Raw genomic sequence first — 20,949 nt, forward strand, 5'->3', positions numbered from 1 at the left:
TCGCTTATATAACTGATGATTACTCAACTACAAATTGAGCCTCTTTTCACTTAGCAATGCTTTTTTTCACAACAGCATAGTGAGAACGATAAGTATGCGTGTGAATGAGAGTGTGAGGAAAACAGTGTGAATTTAACCCCAGATTGCCAGTCTCAACAACTCCAGCCTTCATGTGAACAGAACTGTGTCAACCCTCTCATTGTCTTGGAGTGAACACTACCCTACTCTGGAGGGTAACTGCAGACATGGGAGGGTCTTCAGAAGCTGGCCCATGTGTTAACTTTATCGTTGTCTTCTATAAGCCTAGCATAAATCTTAGAATATACACCTGTGATACAGGTGACATTCACCGTCTACATTATTGTTTTTTACCAAACTGCACTCAACATATACAACCTCAGGTCCAAAGAAGTCAGGGCACTGTGTAAAATGTTGATAAACACAGAATGCAATCATTCGCAAATCTCAAAAATCCATTATTAGTTTACAATAGAACACAGAAAACATATCAAATGTTTAAACAGAGACATTTCAGTATTTCATGAAAAAAATATTGTCTCATTTTTAATTTTATGGTGGTAAGTTGTTTACCACCCCATTTTCTTTTATCAGCAGTCTGTAACTGTCTGGGAATGGAAGAAACCAGTTGTTGGACTTTTGGGAGAGGGATGTTGTCCCACTCAAGTCTGATATATGATTCTCACTGCCACACAGACCTGGCTCTCTTGGGTCCTGTTGAATTTTTCATTTCATTTCATGTTTTCCCCTTGGTAAAAGATGTGGACTGCAGGCAAGCCAGTACAGCACCCATATTTTTCATTTTGTCACTTACGCTCAGAGATTTCTCCAGATTCTCTGAATCTTTTGATATGTTTGTACTATAGATGATGATACATTCCACAAGAAGTCCTACCATGTCTCAAATTTCCACTATAATTTAGAGTCTAATTACCTCTTGAAATGTCATGAACTGTGTGGCAGGCAGGAATGTAAGACCCAATATGCAGACTCCAGGAGGCAAAGATAAACTCAAAAACTCTCAGCTTTATCGCTGGCAGCGAGGAAATACAAAAATTAACTGGAGATATACATTAAATTAAACAGGTTGCTAAGCAGACAGCACACACAGCAAGAGGTGAGGGAGCTCACAACACAGACCAAGGACAATACAGGGCTTAAATACTCAGAGGGATAATGAGAAGATGGGCAACAGGTGGTAACACAGCCTGGAGAAATCAGAGCTAACGAGACACAGGAAGCAAAGCAGACCATGCTGACAAAGGACAAGGACTATCAAAGTAAAACAAGAAACACACAAACTGAACTCAAGACACGTGAGCTTAACACTAGGGATGGAGGAATGAAAACAGAGACAAGATTCACAAAATACAAGACATTGCTAGACACAGAGGTAAAACATAATCACTAACAGCAAGAAATAAACAACCTAACACTACTCAGAGAACCTAAACTTGGAATATTCCTTTAACCCACTAGACAAAGAAAACTAGAACATAATGAAATAAACAAAATCAAAGAGCCAAAAACACAAAACATTGGGTCGATGACCCAGGCACCCTAACGTGAAGTAACTGCTATCATACATTCATAGTAAAATTACACTGTCAAAAGCTACAGTTGCAGAGCATGTGACACACCAGAAAAACCCTCTGTGTTAGTTGAATTGCATAGAAGAAAATCAGGCTAATGTTTACCTGATAAGGAAGTCATATGCACAGAAACAAAGATGAGAGTAATCATTTTTAATGACTATTTTCCTCATGACCATATGTTTATGTTTGTAACAAATCCCACAAAGAGGGAGGCTGATAGCTGTGTTTCTGACTGAGTTGTGTATTGAACTTGTTTTCGCTATTTGAAGCAAAGTTTGTCAGCAGTTATTCTACTTTTTTTTTCCTTTTTACAAATATATACTTTTAGTTATATGCAGTACAAGATGCTAAGGTATAATATAGGAGGAGTGTGGTTTTGCTATAAGCAGTAAACTTATAATAATTTTCTTGTTTTTTTTGTATGTTTTATATCAAATGTAAAATAAATAAGAATTATATGAGGAAAATAAATAGAATAGTGAGAAATGTTTGACCTGCTGCCATGTTTGCCCATTCTGCTTCGCCTCTCTGTATACTCAAAATTTATGGACAACTGAAAATGAAATCATAATCCTGGGAGTGAATCCCCTAAGTGGCCCCTAAGCCCCTTTCAGACATGCACTCCTTTCCATTATTGTGATGGCATCTGAATGTGCCATCTTCATGTCTGCAAAAGCAAGCTGTTCACACTACACTTTAGTTGATGCTGAAACTGTTGGTTGCTACCAGAGCTACTAGTTTTTCAGCATATGGCTGTGAAAATATTTGAAAAAGGATTTGCAAAAAAGTTGTTATGAAAGTATGAATATCATCCGTAAAGCCATCAGTGTTATGTATTGTATGTCTGAAAATGGCTGTTGTGACTCCAGCAGTAGCTTCATGTTAATTTTTCAGCTGTTGGTGTATGGAAGATGATGGAGGGAAAAAATTCTGTTGATTTATTTTTGAAATGTTTTCAGGAACTTCAGCAACTTTGTATTAAGAAGGAAGTGTGGGAGAGAAGACTGTACTCTTAGTGTGGGTTTGCATTGGCGACCTCATTAGTCACATTGGAGGTGATGACACTTAGCAGACACAAATCAATAGTAAACCCCTAAGACAGCCTTTCATCCCCATTTCTTTCTGTCTCATTAATTCTTTATGCTTTTATCTACCTACCTTTCAGTAAAGGTTTTATGAAAGCCCATAATATGATGTCTGTATGTTTGCATTTCTCTACATGCATGCAGTAGGGTCAATAGAACAGCTGACTGCTGTAATCAGCAGTCAGTAATTTAGATTCTCCAGTAGTACTACCATTTTTCTCCTTCAACTTTTTTTCAGATTTTTAAAACACAGGGACTAACTCAATAAGTACAGTATTAATCTTTACAGGGGCAAAGCCAAGTAGTCATTCAGTGTCTCGCTGCCTTACTCCCTCCCTGCCTCACTGCTCAGAAGCACACACTCAAGGTTGTATTTACCAAAAACTCTTCTTTGCTTAAAATTCTTTCCCTGTTCTCTTTGACCCACTTTCTTAGAAAGCAGTTTTTTCTTAATTTATCAGGGAATGTGAGTGTTTGCGTATTCCCACCACCTCCTGTCCTCACTGCTTACTGTGCCTTTCCCCTTCCCTTACCCCAGAGTGCCAGAGTGTCTCTAAGCTGCTATTTCGCCAGCCGCCATAAAAGTCGGCATGCCTCAGTCAGAAACATACCCTTCAAATATCGTGGCTTATCACTGTGCTTTTGCATAATACTAATGTTCATTTCCAGTGCACAGCTGTAATTTCTTTTCATAGAATACAGTAGAATAGAATAAAACAGAATTGATATTCCTATTCACAGTTGTTACAAATTTTACTTGATTTTACTTTTACTTAGATTCTGATGTTACGAAAAAGAGAGATGACAGTCAAGGAATCATAAATTGAAATAGGTGAATTTGCAAAATAATGGTAGTAGTATAACTTCCAGGCTGAGAAAAAAGCTTTTTAAAAGCTTGTTTAAAGGCAGTGAAAAACGTTTTAAGCTGTTTTTGTGTGTGTGTGTGTGTGGGGGGGGGGGGGGGTTATTGGTCATTCTAAACCATAAATAATATAAAAGATGGCTGTAGCTATCATTACATGACCAATTTGGTCTTTGGGTTCCTGTTTTGAAGCATCACAATGGGTGTTTTCCCCATCGCTATCTTGATGTTTTGAAACCATATGTGATTTGCAAGCAGTGGATTTGACTGTGAAACCTATTATCCTGTGTAACTCTCCTGCCTGACACATAAATTGCCAAATGGAGTTAATGTTTTATTTGGTACACTGGTAACAGAGACCATAAACTGATTGGGAAAGTCCTTACAGAGTTCTAGTGGCGTTTTTCATATAGACTTCTGTAGGAAAAGAACCCACAAGTATTTCCCCCTGATGGCCATTAAAAAGAATGCAGCTTTTTAGGTACTTAACTGGAAGGTTGAAATGGTTTGGGCATGTGCAGAGGAGGTATAGTGCATATATCGCATAAAGGATGCTGAATATGGTGCTGCCAGGCAGGAGGAAAATCACAGAGAAGAGTCATGGATGAGTGAGAGAGTTCATGCAGAGGATGTCAGGGATAGGATGAAATGGAGGCAGAATATCCACTGTAGCGACCCCTAAAAGCACCAGCTGAAAAAAGAAGAGGGTCAGATTTGCTTCTAGAAGGACTTTGACTATATTCAGCATAACATTTTAAGAAAACACCACTGAAAGTTTGTACATTTCCGCTTTCGAAAAAAGTCTGTTGTACAGTCTGTGAGGTAGCATAACATAAGCAGCATGGAAAGTGATAGGGAGACAGCATCTGCAGATTGTTCAAGTTTCTTTTAAGTGTTCTTTATTTTCTGGTGTCGCCTTTCAACCGTTATTTCACAAAACAGAAGAACCTGGCAGTGAAAATCTCACCTGCTTTAAACAGAATTCCATTCACATCTCAACCTCATTAACCTCTACCATTGAGAAAACAGGGTAGACTAAATAACACAGTCTAGACAAAGAAACAGGAATATAATCATTCTTCCACTTAACAAACTCATTCACCCAACTAAACGGTTTGAAAAGTCAATCTCTTCACAAAATCTGACTCAAGAGGTTATTTTAAAGGAAATAAACAATTTTACACAAAAGAAACACCCCTTCATTTGGTTACACCCAATTGACATGCTCAATGACATCATATCCTATAAAAACAGGAAGTACTGGGTGGCCCTTCCCATATACCTGTTTCACATATAGGACCTGCACAAAGGAACACACAATGGTAAGTATAACCAAACCACATAAACAAATGAAAGATTCAAATCAACTAATGATGAAGTGACATTTAGCTTTAAGAACATTTGCACAGATGTAATAAATGGAACCAATGCTACCACAAACAGACCCGGGATAGTATGAGCAGGCAAGGTTACTTGTGCTGTGTTTACATTAAAGCATTATGATTGACTATAAGATAACAGAACACAAAATAACAATATATGCAAGTAACAAATGGTAAATGAATTCAGTCCTAGCTACTTTGTCACACAGTCGCTGGAGCAATTTGAAACAAATGCAACAAATGAATCAGCTCCAGTAGAAGATGTGCAAAAAAACCTGCATGATATTTTCATGTCAGGAGACCTGACACTGATTTATAATTTAAAATTCTTAATGATGATGTTTTCCTGGCATGAGTTTTCACACCAGTGAAAACTGTTTAGCTAATGTAGGAACTACAAAAAGGTGATAGAAGCAATCAAAACCCAACCCTGCATCACTTAACTACTTCAGGACTATGTTGGGGATTTTCAATCCCTCCACTAGTATGTTAAAAACATGCTGTCATTAGCCATCAACATTCAGAAGATGTGGAAGACACCTTAAAGGAACAAGTCAGCTGTGAAGATGCATTTTGACCATGGAAGGCTAATCACATTCCAAATGTAAAAGCATAAAGATGAAAAGGTATTAAGATGAAAGTAACAATGAATTGAGATGGTGTTGGATTATTTATTGCACTTACATATAATCTTCTAGGAGGGCATAAAAGCCCTTCACAGTTCTAAATGGCCTCAACAGTAAATCTGTGTTTCTACAAGTCACCAACAGCATGGAATACTAATGGTTTCCATTCAATTTGAATACATTTGCACTCTACAGAAATCTCATTTGGCCAGTTTTGAGTCTGATAAAGATTGGCTTTCTTGAGCTCAATGTTGTAAAGTAGGCTATAGGATTGCTGAAGATGTCTTGATTGACAGGTGAAGCTTTTTAATACATTCGAGAAATATTCAACATTCATTCTGTATTTTTCTGGTTTATTTCAGATTTTCATTCTGCTTTGATTTTTTTATATATAATAACCATTGCAAAGTGCTTCCTTTATCACTACAAAGGGAGTGATGTAACCATACTTTGTGCTTTTAAACTACAATGGGCGCCCACACACTGCAGCAAGCTGGTTTTAAGTTTTAGTCCAAATAGGTGAGCGGAAATATGTTTTACACTATCTTAGAAAGTCCCTGTTTTGTTGAAAATTTTAACCACCCACAAAGATCAGCGGTATATCGTGGCCTGATCTCGTCTTCTGTCTCATCTTCTGTCCCTTCCACCGCCCTGGCGTCACACCTGCACACAGGCTTTTGCTTAACTCACATCTCACCAGACAGTGCTCATCCTCAAAATAACTCTAGACAACAAAAGCCACATGGGACAGCAGACTTGTTAGGTTTCACACCATTTTACCTTATACCAAGGCAATGATGGAAGGGCTGACCCTGCTGAATAAATCATACCTCAGTTTTCTTCATTTCTTCAGTAACCTATATTGACGATCTTAAAATATGATTTACCGGTAGTTTAGTGCAGCTTTGCCTCACGCTTCCTTACAAACGCTTACAGCAGTTTTACAGGACCTTAGTCTGATAATTTCTGCTGTCATTTAATGTTTAAACCTTGGTTCTGGTTGAAGTTGTTGCTCTAGTGGGGAGACAGTAAAACTGCTCATCTCTGGACTCTTAGTAATTTCTAATACTTGCGTATGTTATGGACAAGTTGGGATAATAAAAATGTCTCCTTTAATATCTTCTGTTTAAAGTAACAGAATGCAGTGTTGTGTAATGAATTTAGTGGTAACAAGCCAGAGTTTTAGATGTTTTTGGATCAGATAGATAATTATAACGACATTATCAAAATTTATCACCAGGAAATAGCTAAACAAATGTGTGCTGACTCTGCAGTCACAGCATTCAAGTGCTGTTTTCCTTTTTTTTTGGAACAGTAGTGATTAAATTATCTTAGGCTGATTATGTCCCCACAGCGCTGTATTATATAAAGAGGTTCTGCCTCCTGAAGTGGCTGCATAAAAGCAGAGTAGCACGCGTATGTATATTTCTCCGTGTACGTCTCCTCTTTACCGCTTCATCATCTCTTTCTTTCTGATTCCCTTAACGCAGCAAGAGTCCCCTCTGTTCTCATCTTTTCTCCATCAGTCCCATTTGTTTACTGTTCTCTCAAATCTTGTCTTTGTCTTTTCCTTTTATGTGTGTCCCTCTGTCTCATTCTTGTTGTTCTCTTTTTCTCTCTCTTTATCTCTATTCCATCGCCCCCCTCCTTCCCCTGACTGACAGTGTTATAAATTGATTTTCAGCCCGGTGTGTTCCTTCTGTCTCTCTCTAGGCATTTCCCTTATTTAGCCTCTACCACTCCAGGGTATAGTCTAGACCGCAGGCCGACTGTCAGTCAGTGGCAGTGTGGAGCAGTCTAATTCTTGGCTGACAAGCATTCCTGACAGCAGGAACCAATGGGACGTTTCAAACATGCTTACTCTCTCTCTGGCTATGTCTCTCTCTGTTGCAATATTTTTTCTTTGCTATCTCTCATTTTCCTCACATTTTCCCTTCCTGTACACTCCACTCTTCATTCTGTCATCGTTTTTTTTTCTCAGTTTATCTACCTTTCTGCCACCGCTCCTTAATTTTCTTCATCTTTCTTTCACTCAATCATCCCAAACCAACACAAGAAAATTACAGATACAATCATTTTCCAGAGCCATGCACAGCTCATTTAAATTAACTAACGTTGGACTCATGCACACATGTGCACACCAATACATGCATTTCATTTTGTCCTCTGGCGCTTTGAGTGCAGTTGTGATCTGAATACTCACCGAATGATTGGTATGTCTGCAAGGATTTTCTTTTTTTTTTTTTTTTTTGGTCAGTTTGCTCCATTGGGAAATCCATTCTTTAATCATAAATGAGTGTGTGTGAGATTAGACGAAGTATCCCTTTAAGCGAATCTGGTACCACAGAGGTCCTGAGAGACATGAAGGGAGAAAGAGAGAGAAAGAGATCAATAAGAAGGAGAAGGAGAGACAGACAAACACAAAGAGGGAGACGGAGCACGGCATAGAGGTGGAAAGGAATTTAAACTTTAAAAAAAAAATTTCTTCAGGGATGGATTTGTGTAATTTCACTGCACTGCTCAGGATATGGCTAATATTTTATTTTACAGGATATGTGCACACCCACACAGATATGTCTCATATGGAGACATTGCTGCCACCCCCTAGCAGGAAATGGGGACGCCCAAAAACCTTAAGGGGGTAGTGCAGATTGCATTCAAATGAAAAATAGGATAATTTCACATTTTCTTCATTTAGCAGTCAGAACCATGTGGAAATAGCTATAGTGATCATAGGGTTCCCTTTGCAAAATGACAAGCCTAGTAATTGATTTCACCCCTTCAGAATCATCAAGCTTATTTCAGGACGTGTAAAGTCAAATTATCTTACTGAATGGCAATGGCAGATTTTTATTAATTTATATATTCAGTTTGACTAATATCATTTCCCTAGCTTCATGATGATGCTTTTCTCACTGACTTTAAAGGCTTAAGGAGTCTTTCAGCCTGCGCTAGTTTTCCGGACCAGGGCGTGTGTGGGTGTTGCTACTGATACTCTTGAGAAAATAAAGTGCGAAGCAGAAGTCTATTTTGCAAGCTCAAAGACGCCACAGTCAAGTGTACAATCATTTGAGGCATTATTTTTCAATTTTGAATGTCTTAGTGACTGCACAAATTTACTCTTCCATCACAAATCATTGCTCAGTGGTACATGGTCCAACCTATTATGAACCTAGAAGTTTTCCACACCACAGATTAATCTTGCAACAACATAAGAGTGTCAACAAAGCTTTTGAGCCTAAAAAACTGAAACAGAATTTCTGCCCAATGCAATTTGGGAAATATCTTTAACATCAGAGGGTGCATGCACGCAGACAATCGTATTCACATTCACTGGCTATTCAGAACAATTTTATTTTTGAAAAGAAATAGAGCACTTTGCTCTCAGACTACTGGCTCAGACTTAAAATCTTTGGTAAAGCGTATAGTTATGGCTGGATCACTTTACCCTAAACACTGCCTTGGTTATGTTGAATAGGACTAGGCTGCTGGGGGCTTCCCGTGATGGTGTGTTTTTTTTTTTTCTTCTTCACCTCTTTTCACTTTCTGTGTGTTTACTTTGCAAACAGTTTGCATTTAATCATTAGTTAAATCAGACCTTCCCAAAGTGTGTGGCCCACCCCCTAGGGGGGGCGCAGAGCCATTGCAGGGGGTGCGCGGTATGAAAAGGGGGGAAAAAACCCCCCAACAATGCTTGGACACTGCTAGCATGGGGCGCCTACACAAACGCAAAGCAGGAGATGAAGCATAGCTGAATATGTTTCCAAACCAACTTCATTCTAAGCCAAAGACTAGAAAATATGGTGAAGCATATCTGCCTTTTGGTTTCACCTGCACAAGTGCCAAGGTAGGTCTCCCCTGCAGAATTGGTGTTCCCTTCGTCAGGAGCACGCGTTGGGCTCTCCAAATCACGGACAAACAGTATCCCACATTAGGGATGGGTATCGATAAGATTTTCACGATTCCGATTCCATTTTCGATTCTGTATAATGATTCAATTCTTTATCGATTCCTTTTTTTAAAAAAAGGAGAACACTAAGGTCGATTAGCTTAGAACTTTGTTTTATATCTTCTCTTTGAACAAGATAGAAATTTAGGAGTAACATGGCCTTACAAACCCAATAGTGAGATCTTAAGAGATCCAGCCTATGGCTCTTCAATGGGGTGTCACAGGGTCCCCAGGGAAAAAATTGTAAATGTAAAATAAAATAAACATTCTTCTGTAGCAATAACAAAGTATAACATAAATTATTCTGTAGCAATTACACAAGAATATCCAGTAATCTCCCTGCCTACAATTAAACACATTCACTTACCGAAAATCGGGGGCATCTGGTCTGACAAATGCCTTTTACCACAAACTTAGTCACTGCTCGGTGACATTCTGGCCTGAAAGGAGACGCTACTGGTAGACTGCAGCGAGAACTGCCAGCATCTGAGCCAGCCAGACTCATGGTCACCTAAATGCACAGTAATGGCAGGTTTTGTAATAAGGCAGATCGCGCTAACATCATATGCACTGTTAGTTGATTATTTACCTGCTGCATTAACGGGAGAGGACGTGCAAACGTTACCGCTGCTGCTGGGTTGAGATTCACGAGTCCGGAGCGGAATTAAAAACACGACATTCATTTAAGGTTATCGCGTGTTTTGTGAGCAAATGCTTTTGCATATTCGTAGTGTTTCTTCCCTTAAATGAAATATCTGCTTTGCAAGTATTGCAAGTTGCCCTGTTGTCATCCGTTCTCGTAAAGTATGACCAAACTTTTTAGCGTTTGAGCCGCCATGTTTCCTGCCAGGTAAATGACGCTCCGCAACGCGGTGACGTCATTCGGGGCGACTGGAATCGATAAGGGAATCGTTTGCAAAAATGGCAAACAATTCCAAGGAATTGAAACAGTGGGAACCGGTTCTCAACAAGAACCGGTTTTCGATACCCATCCCTATCCCACATTCTTGATTTTTAGTTCACAAACACTTGTTGTAATGACTAACTACTCCTGACATTTTGGAGATGTTAGCTCTTTATACAGTAAAGTTACAGTGGGATACAAATAATATCAGGCTGATCCTGCCACAATTTGTTCCCCCTGTCTAAATCATGGGCAAACAGTATCCCACAGTTGTTTATGTTTCCAAACCCATTTTGCACAGAGAGGCATTTTTTGAAAAATGTATTGATAGCAATGTTGAATATTATTACACAGGAAAAAAACAACTACATGTAAAATAATTACACCGTGACGCCTCTGCCTTTCTAAATGGAGGGACAGTAACTGCGTGTGTGTATGTAAGTGTGTAAAACCTGAAGATATACTGTTAATCTGACTATCTGCCATTCTGCAATTTATCTCACGTAAACAATAACGTGGCGCACAGTGTGACGTGAAAAAAGGCACATACCTTTGACGTTGCGTGATGAACTCTGTATTCCTCGTCTACACATAAACGCAAAAAAGGAGTTTTAAAAAATCTCCGTTTTCGGTGATTCGAAACGCCGTTTACGTGTGGACGAAACAGCTGCGTTTTCAAAAATACCCGTGTAGGTGCCGACGTAGCGCAAAAGAGTTAGTAGTTTATTTTCTTACTACCTGTAATTTATTGCAGATTACTTGTATTTGCTTAATTGTTTACCAAATGTTCGAGGTGTGAAATAAACCGCAATGGAGCAAAATATGGGTGTGTGTGGTTGGAGGATGTGTTTGTGTGTGCGTTCGTGTGCGCGGGGGGGGCAAACATTTTCTTGTAAAACAAAGGGGGGCCTAGCAAAAAGGTTTGGGAACCACTGAGTTAAATCATTTAACCCCCCCTGAGAAACGTTCTCCTGGAGGTTTCTTCCTATTAAATGGGAGTTTTTCTTTTCCCCACTGTCGCCAAATACTTTCTCACATGGGGTCGTCTGAATTTTGGGGTCTCTGTGTTATTGTGGGGCTGAGTTGAATTGAACAGAACTGAATTGAATTAGAGTTCTCAAAATATTTGCTGATATGCTATTTAAAGTCCAAAATTTACACTATATCTTTAATTAGCTGTCCATAAAACTGGACTTCTCTAACAATGGTGTGACAAGTGCTGGGGTAAGTCACTTGTTAATCTCATATTTCCTTTTTTTTCCTGGAGTGTATTATCTTAGACATTCAAGATGAGATATTGCTTTGAGAAAAGAGATCAAGCTTATATTGTAGACCAGGGTTCATTAAATCCACTCAATTCACGAAGCAGATTTTCTTCTTTGTCTTTAAGCTTTCTTTATCCAGGGAAGGTTTTGCTGAGCACGCATGCTCTTTTCCAGCTAAACCCTGTTCCTCATTAGCACCAGCACAGATACTCACACCTGGGAGCTACCCAGTCCAGCCACAAATCTTTTACTGTTTGCCAATTAGCATCTCGTTTTAAGTCTTCAGGGGGATATGTGTTCCTTTAAATGAATTCCTACTCAAAATCCCTTTAAGAATTAAACACACCTGGCCTGTATTTGACTATAAGCAAAGTTTGCATGTGCTATATTGTTTGTGGAGGGCAGTGTCACTCCACAGGCATGGTTATATTGGATATAATGACTTTGCACAACAAGTAGGTCCAGTTGTGACACACTTTCAAGGCAAAAAATACACTTCATCTTCACAGTGTTTGCCAAAATCTGACTCAATTCGGTGTGTCTCGCTACTTCTTTTAACCTCCTCTGCTATGGGTCAAAATCAGCCTAATCGTGTGCCAGTTTCGCTCACTGGGTTAAGTAGGCGACCCATACGCCGCAAGGCCACTGCAGAGGCCCGGGTTTCATTCTGCCCCGAGCCATTTCCTTTGTGTCATTCCCCCTGCTTTCTTTCCCTCCTTTCCTGTCTGCTTCACCGACTTATCCAGCAATAAGTCTGCTATAAACAAAAACAAACTTGGCCTGATCTTGCTATGGGAGTACATAAACCCAATATAGTTACTAAAACCAAACAGACAATTAGTCAGATAAGCATAAATGCTACTTCAGGATTTCATTATAGATAATGTGTGTGGTTAACTAGCAAGGTTAGGGTTTGAGAGGACGCTTTATGTGTGCTGTGTGTGAGGGGAGTAGGGGGCAAGAGGGGAGTAGGCTAAGAATTGTGAACAAAGTAAATGGAATAACATGTAAAAGGTTTAAATGGCAAGCATATTCAATAAACTGTGTGAATGATGCATGGATTTGTGTGTTTATCCCTCGGAACTGCCCCGTGCATGTGAAGCTATGTGTTCACGTGTGTGTTCATGTATGCTTGTCTGTCTGTGACCCTATGCCTGCATCTGCGTGCATGTGTGTAGAGGGGCTGTCAGTTTCGGTCTGGTAGTCACCATAATTAGAAGTCTCTCTTTTACCCCTGTCTCCTGCTTGCTTTTCCCTTTCTCTCACTCTCTCTCTCTCCTCCGCTGAGTCTAGCCTTCTTTTCCTTTTACTTCTCCCTTTTCTCTGTTTCGATATTTTCAATTCTTTCTCTACCTCTTTCCTCCTCCTACACTCTCTCGCACCCTCTGAGTGATGAGTTTTAAATCATCCTTTCATTCTTGCGCAGTGATGAACGAGGGGGAAATCTGTCCTTTTCTCTTTGTTTATTCAGCTCTCCATCTCTGTCCCTCTGTCTCTTTTTCGCTCTTTATTCACCCCACCTTGTGTCCTCTGTGTTCTGTATAATGAAGTTGCCTAATCTAGGCAAAGATACCCTTAGATTTGTAAGTACACACAGAATTGTAAGTCATATTTGCATATTGTGATGACTTCACATACTCCAGTTGTACATGCCATTTCCTTTTCCTGTGTGGGAGGCAGTTCGGAGTGTTAGAGGATGAGCCACACCTGAATCATCTCCCCTTGATTGTTGTGTAGAGGGCTGGTTATGTCAGCCTCCCCAGAAAGTAGATTTTTTTAGGGATGCATTGACCACTTCTTTTTAACCGCTTGCATACATTACACTTCCTTGCTTTCGTGCACTCGCCGTGAATGTGGCTCAGGAGGTAGAGCAGGTCACATACTAATCAGGTTGGTGGTTTGATCCCTGTCTGCTCCAGTCTGTGTGCCGAATATCCTTGGGCAAGATGCGAACCCCAAGTTGCTCTCTGATGCATCCATTGGAGTATGTCCGTGTTAGATAGAAAGCACTTACATAGAAAAAGGGTTTGTATGAATGAGTCAATGAGGCAAGTTGTATAAAATGCTTTGAGTGTTAGAGTAGAAAAGCGCTTTATAAGAACCAGTCTATTTACCATTGTAACAATGGAGAAAATTGATCCAAGTTACTTAATTGTTTAGTTTAATAGATTTGCTTGAGAATGAAACATTTTCTTTATTCTCTGCATTGTCTTCACTGTAAGCTGGTTTATGGCACTACAACAAGTCAATTCCTGTTTGATCTACAGGATGTAATGTTCAATTTTGTTTAGAAACAAAAGCAAGATAAGCTACACCAAGCAAATAAGTCTAAAAAACAGACAAATCCAAATTCAAGTACTATCCAAAAGTCATTTGAATCAGTTATCACTTGATTAGACTCAAAGAAATCAAAGACATTTGCTCTTTGTATTTGTGTTCATATCTTTTCCCTTTATGAATTGTGGCTTCTGTTAAACTGCCCTTGGAACATTTCATTGTATGCTGGTTAAGAACCACATGGGCCTTCTAGTTTTGAACTGGGAAAATGGCAGATAAGTATGTTGTTTTCTTGCTGTACCTTGCAAAATCTTCTTTATTGTTGTTGTTTTCTTCTCTTTTCTTCTTCACTCCTTTGACCTCATTAAAAATATGTAGACAGGGTGACCAGCGGCATGTTAGGTTTGTAGGTACGTGTGTTTGTGCACAGGTATCCCCTCATATGGCTTAGCTTGTCCCTCCCGGTTGCCCAACATCTCATCTCTGATTGGTTGTGAAGGGATAGAGATACCAGCCCTTAATTGGAGCCAAGGCTGCCATTGGTGATTACATCTGTCACTGTGATAGCCTTGGAATAGTCTGGGTAAATGAGGGTTGGACAAACACCACACACGCACAGACATCAGCACACACAGATGCGCACACAAACACACACATGCACAGACAGACACACATCATTTTGGTTGGGATGCTGTCTTGGATAATTGGTTCGAAAAGCATCCAGCGGGATCGTCCCTGCTGTCCCTGTGGCCCTGGCTGCCATGGTAAATAACAAGGCTCATAAACATGAAAGTCAGGGGGATGATCATCCTGATTTGAGCTTTGCACTCAGATGAGATTGATGAAAGCCTAGAAGTTTAAAGGACTTTGAACATCCAATAATAGCATTTTTCAGCAAAACACTTTCATTTATAGCTAAAACAGCACAGCAAAGCCAAACAGCTGTGGCATTAAAGGCTCTTGAAAGCTATTTTAAGGCTTTTTTTCTCTTTATTCTGTTCATTTGAATGTTTGCTGATTGTGTATGGTTAAAAAAAACCAACTAACAACACCTTTATAGGTGAATGGGAAAATAAATAAAACAGGCATAAATGTTTAGCAATTTGTAATATTTTTTCTTGGCAAGAGGACACGCATTTATAACAGCAAGCGTCTTTGCTGTAGTGTCCTTCAACAGAATAATGTTAAATCCTTACCAGGTACAATGGTTTCTCCTCTGTGAGCTTACTCTGCAATCTCACCTCCCTGTGAAGTACAAGAAGTGAACAGTTTCTCCATCGGGGATCGATAGAGCATTGCAAACAGTAGCCTGGACCGACTTCAGTCCTGGACACTCCAAGGTTTTCATCTAGCACCTGTAGTGTATTTGATATAAAAGGATCATTAAGATCAAAGGGAGAAGATAATGATACTGATGTGAACTGTAAAGTCCAAGGAGATCAATTACATTTACATTTTATAATTTAGGCATTTAGCAGGTGCTTTAACCCGGAGAGATTTAAAATAAGTACAGCAGCAGGATTAGCTTCACTTCTAATTTATCAGTACATGAACCTTATAAAAGAAAGTGCAAAGGATCACTGTTGCTGTATTAAACTTTTCTTTCAACTTATCGCCATATCATTAGAAAATGTCCGCAGGAAGTACACTTTTCGTAGTTTTACTGTTTTAGTAGAATACCACAAGCAGTACTTAGCAACAACGCGTCATCCTTTATGACTACTTAACTCACGGATTACGACTCTAAACCTGAACTTTAGTAACGTCTAACAAATAGAGTTCTGAATGACTGACCATAGTTTAAGTCTAATAATGCACTAATATCATTCACAATTGCTTGATTATCCAGTGCTTTACTCACAGGGAAAAAAGCATTGGCAAGCAAGAAAAGCATATTTACTGTTGTCACAAAAAATATAGATTTTTTGTTGTAGTTGATGTTAGAAGTTAGTTTTGCACCCGTCCCTCTGGACCCATATTTTGCACCCATATGTTGTGCTGTAGTTGATTTAGATTTCAGCTTTGGACCCCTCCACCCCCCTAAACCCACTTTCTTTGTCTCCTCCTTCTACCAGCCTGCCACCACATAAACAAAGTCATTTAAAGAGCCTATAGGAGCTCATTAAGATCAAGTAGTATTTATCTTCTCCATCCCTGAAGAATTCATTAACTGTTTTTGATGTTACATGGTGCAAGCAAGAGCGTAATCGGTGTCGTTTTTCATTTTCAGTTGTTGTAGATGGATGTCTCAACAAAACAAAGCAAATGGTTATTCTGTACAGCTATAAATTGCCGAGTCATGTTCAAAGGCACTGCCGCTGACTGACACACCCCTTTGCTTGTTGTGCATTTTGACATGTCAGTAATTGATTAGCAGCAAACAAAGGAATTGCCAGCTTTTGATCTTGCAGATGCCCATAGGATGAATCCAGGAGAATGCACCGGTCTCTCATTGATTTCACCTTTTAAGTGAGCTGGAAAGGTTGCTCAGTGGCAACAGAGTTTCCAGTCACTCGGGGGACCCGAGTTCAAGCACCCCATGCTGAATGTGAATACCACTTCCTGGGGTGCTGTTCTGAAGTCCTGCCCCATGCCCTCACTGTGAAAGAGTGCATCACAAACTATAGATAAGCAGTGCTACCCTAGAAGAAGTTCTGGGAAGTACTTACTTCTATGATCTAGGAATAACCTCTTCATATATTTCTATTAATACATAATCATAGCTCAGCATCAAAGACCAGGATATATCAAAACGAAGCTGACCTACTTAATATCACTCATGCTGACTCGTGGCTTCTTAGTTCATTCATTAAAAGCAATGATTTGTATATTTTTTTTCTTTTGACTTTTTAGTGGTCTTACATAAAATAATAATGAATAATTGACCGTCACTTCTGATGGTTGTGTTTAAAAAAGGCAGTAATAAGTACTTATTAGTGTGCGTATGTGTGGTTTTGTGTACAGTATAAATGTGCTATGCAGTTACTACTCTGTCATAATGACAACTGAACCAGCTTTAATACACTGGCAGTTACACACTGATGCTGTTGCAACTGCATGTGCTGAGGAAGACTCACGGCTGCACTTACAATAAATAGTTGTGCGACAGTTACGAAATCCTTTTGTCACAATGTGCAGACATACAGAGGTGTAACTTCTAGCATCATCACTCTTTCATGTTTTAAAATATTGAATAATGAACATTAAACATTTTGAGAGTTCAATTATCTTGATTTATTATAATGTCTTAAGGTCACAACTTCAGTTTGACACCTTTATGTTTTCTCCCTCTAACTGAAGATGTGCTCAAATCTCTTTTCTCTTTCAGGTTTTATCTACACATGCGGGGGTACACTGAAAGGTCGAAATGGCAGTATAGAATCTCCTGGCTTTCCCTATGGCTACCCAAATGGAGCAAACTGCACCTGGGTCATTGTTGGAGAGGAAGGAAGTAGAATCCAGCTCATCTTCCTGTCATTTGCCATAGAAGAAGAATATGACTTCCTGTCGTTGTACGACGGACATCCCCACCCTGCTAACTTCAGGACCAGGTAGGGCAGTTTTTATGTGTTATTCTTTTCAATTTTTCTTTTTTTTTTTTAAGCAAGTGTTCATTTTGTCAGAGGAGACCCAAAACGGTTCAAAAATATGAAAACATTTAAAGCTTCAAACTGTTCTCATCCTATAATCTCATTAAAAATGAAGCATTGAATAAACCAAAAAATGCAGAGATCCATCTCACATTTTGAGTTTTAATATCAATACAAATTGTTTAAGTAAAAGAAAATGTCCTTCTAACAGATACTGACACTACGGATGTTGCCCGAATTCTTTTAAGCAATGTTTATGTGGTGTTAAATGACCTTTGATATCAACAGGGTGATCCACAATTGCTTTGCGACAGCAAAGCAATTGTGGATGCTCAATTACTGCCACTGAGGCTTCCTTTAGTTATTGAATTAGTTTATTGAGCTCTTCTTGCAAGAAACACAATACCCTGAAAGAATCTTGTTTTAGATAAGCTATTAAACTCTACTTGTATGATTTTATCAGTCAATCAGTGGAGCTTAATAGCATCTGTCTGTGACTCTATTCACATTCAACATGTTCCTTTAACCCTGAAATGAATTTTTTTTGTTATTTTATTAATTGTGAAATGTGAAAACACTGTCTGTTTAAATGTTTAAATGTCACTGCAGACTGTACAAAGTGTTTAGGATGTTGGTTCACAAAAAGTAACTCAATTATATAAATGCAAAGTGATTTTTTTTGTGGTTCATTCACACAAAATCATCCATTAAAGATGGACTTATTGTTATAAGCCAGCTAATCAATAACATCTCACGTCCAAATCTGGTGAGTAAAAATAATCAAAGTAATAACAGACAACAAACATTGCAACCAATTTAGTATTGGAAGAAAGACATTGTTTATAGAGCATAGCTGTTATTAACTGTTTTGTTTGATGCTTCACTAAGTTTTCTATGTCTTGGTCACATCAGTTATTCACATTAAATAAACAAGCAAAAATAGAAACCAACTGTGACTCAGAAAGTGAATTTTACTTTATTTTTTTGTGTGGATTTGGTCATCCACATGGGATGATTTTTTTTTTTTCAATGAAGACTATCCAAGCCAAAGCAAGGTAAGCAACTGCACGACAGAAAATTCCCAAGATTTCATTCTTTCTTTGTGTTTTTGTCTTCACTTTGTAGTGGATTTGAAGTTGGCTAAGCTTGGTTTCTAAAAGGCTTATAGTGAAGTCTGATCGAACCACACATCCCCACAGTCCCAACAAAGCAGTTTCTAGTTTTCGTTTAAATCAGATAATCCGTATATCACATAATATAAGGTCTGATGTCACAACCTCGTTTTGCATATCTCATCGGACAAATTACGAACAGAAGCTTCCACTGTTGATAAAAAGATTTCTTTAATTACATCAGGCATGTGTGAGGCAACTACCAACAGTATAGTGCCAGGAGAGAAAATCTGGTTTGGTTCAGTTGAGGAAAAAGGATTTGGGTCATGTAGAAATTAAATGAGTCGCCTTGATACTTGTCATGGGGAATGAACCGTTTTCATTTGCTTCAACAGGCATAATTTCTAATCAGCGAGCTGCACTAATCAACCTTTCTCGGACGTGGCGTTTAGGGCTCAAATTGCCATACAGAGTTAATTAAACAAGAGAGGAAAAGAATGGAACAAAACAGAATAGAATACAAAAGGAAATAAGGTGACTAGGTGATTTTTGCCAGGTTATATAAAATTCTTGTTTCCACAAAGACAAAGAGACTTTCTCCCGATTCCAGTCTAAAGAAATTGGAGCTGGGAGAAAGTCAGAGATGCCCTCTGTGCTCTTATTGGCTGATTAGGATTCTTTGCTTATCTAAGATAACAGAAGATAATGTGTTGTGTGAGTGTTGTGTGAATGCATTCATGTCCATAGGTTTGTCTGTGCTTGTCTGGGTGTGTATGTGTGTAAGTGTGTGTGCGCTCATGCCTGTGGGGAAGATTTATGGCGTGCATAATTCCAGTCGCCTTGCTACGTAAGCCAAACCTGTGGCTTATTCTCATGCAGTCTCTATATCACTCTTTCAAAACTTAAAACAGACATAGACACATAGCAACGAATTGTAATTTCATTGTCAACATAATACAAATTTAAGTGATTAAATACACTGGAGAAGACTGCACGATACGCTGCAAGTCATTTGTTCCCACTCACACACATGCAAATATTTGACCTTGCTCAGTAAAAACATATTTTATGGGGTGGCGCAGTGGTGCAGTAGTTATCACTGTCTCCTCACAGTAAGGTCCTCCAGCTGACTGAGGCCTTTCTGTGTGGCGGTCTCTCCTGGTGCTCTGGCTTCCGTCCATAGACATGCTTGTTAAGTTAATTGGTGATTCTAAATTGGCTGTGAGTGTGAAAGGTTGTCTGTCTCTCTGTGTTAGCCCTGTAATAGACAGCCAACCAGTAAAGGGTGTGTCCTGCCTCTCACCCTGTGACACAGTTTAGGCTCCTGCGACCCTAAATTGGATAGAAAAATATTCGATGAGCTTAGAAAAAGACACATTTCTCTATTCCTTCTTTTTGTTTTTTTCATATTTTTTCCACATCCTTTACAATTTGAGAACTGCAAAAAAAAGGAAAATGCCCTGCACTGCATCTCAGCTATATAGGTGTCACAATTGATACATAAAATATAAGAAGAATTTGTGTTATTGAAAATATGAATATTAAAATATTCCACTTTTTAATAGTTTTTAGCCTAAAAGCAGTTTTTTCAGAAAGTTATTTTGGATTTCATGGTTCAAGCTTGACCTCCGCTGTTGCTGTAAAAGTAATCTTTTTTTTAAAAATGCATTAAAACTGTCACCGTTCTTTTTTTTTTTTTTTTTTTTTTTCAGTTAAAAAGCCTTAAATTCTTGGGTTTCTTTGTGGTAAAGTTGAAATGACATTTTTACATTTTTGTCACCACCTGTCTCACCTTGACTAGTATCTGAAAGTAAAAGCATTTTTTTAAGAGTAAATGTCTGTTCTTTTTAAATAACTATTATTATTGACAACATCAAAGGTGATGCTGTCTATCAACTGGAAATTAAATCTATTTGTGAATTTCTTCTAGAATCACATTAATCAAGGTATAAAAATATTTTTCCCACTGCAAGTTGCCATCAGTGAGTAAAGGTCACCTTCCCTGATTTCTGCATGATAAAAAAAGCCCCAGCGCAACTTTGAAATAACAGTTCCTCTCTGCCCCAGTCGATTATTTATTGACTCTAGCTGGAAGTTAAAATTATTGACTGTGATAAACTAGGTTTTGAACTTTGGGATGGTCTCACCTGCCTGTTCTCTTCTTGATCTTGGTGCAACAAATAGATATGATGAATGGAGTTCATATAAGCCAGGAAACATCTGGGGATCACACACTGTGACTAGCACATTCAAGACATTTTTATGCGATTAGTAACTGGCTCAA

At 38.8% G+C, this 20,949-nt stretch overlaps 1 protein-coding gene across 4 annotated transcripts in view; it reads left to right on the forward strand.

Moving 5' to 3' along the window:
• The window catches only part of csmd3b (CUB and Sushi multiple domains 3b), a 392,628-nt gene that overhangs the window by 67,482 nt on the left and 304,197 nt on the right, over positions 1–20,949 (forward strand). For all 4 annotated transcript variants that reach the window (XM_065470768.1, XM_065470769.1, XM_065470770.1 and 1 more), the window contains exon 2: positions 17,292–17,514. In XM_065470768.1, coding sequence (XP_065326840.1) covers positions 17,292–17,514 — 223 coding nt within the window. The remainder of the gene's footprint in view (positions 1–17,291; positions 17,515–20,949) is intronic.

The sequence above is a fragment of the Pelmatolapia mariae genome, linkage group LG22 (genome assembly GCF_036321145.2).
Source record: "Pelmatolapia mariae isolate MD_Pm_ZW linkage group LG22, Pm_UMD_F_2, whole genome shotgun sequence".
Lineage (NCBI taxonomy): Eukaryota > Metazoa > Chordata > Actinopteri > Cichliformes > Cichlidae > Pelmatolapia > Pelmatolapia mariae.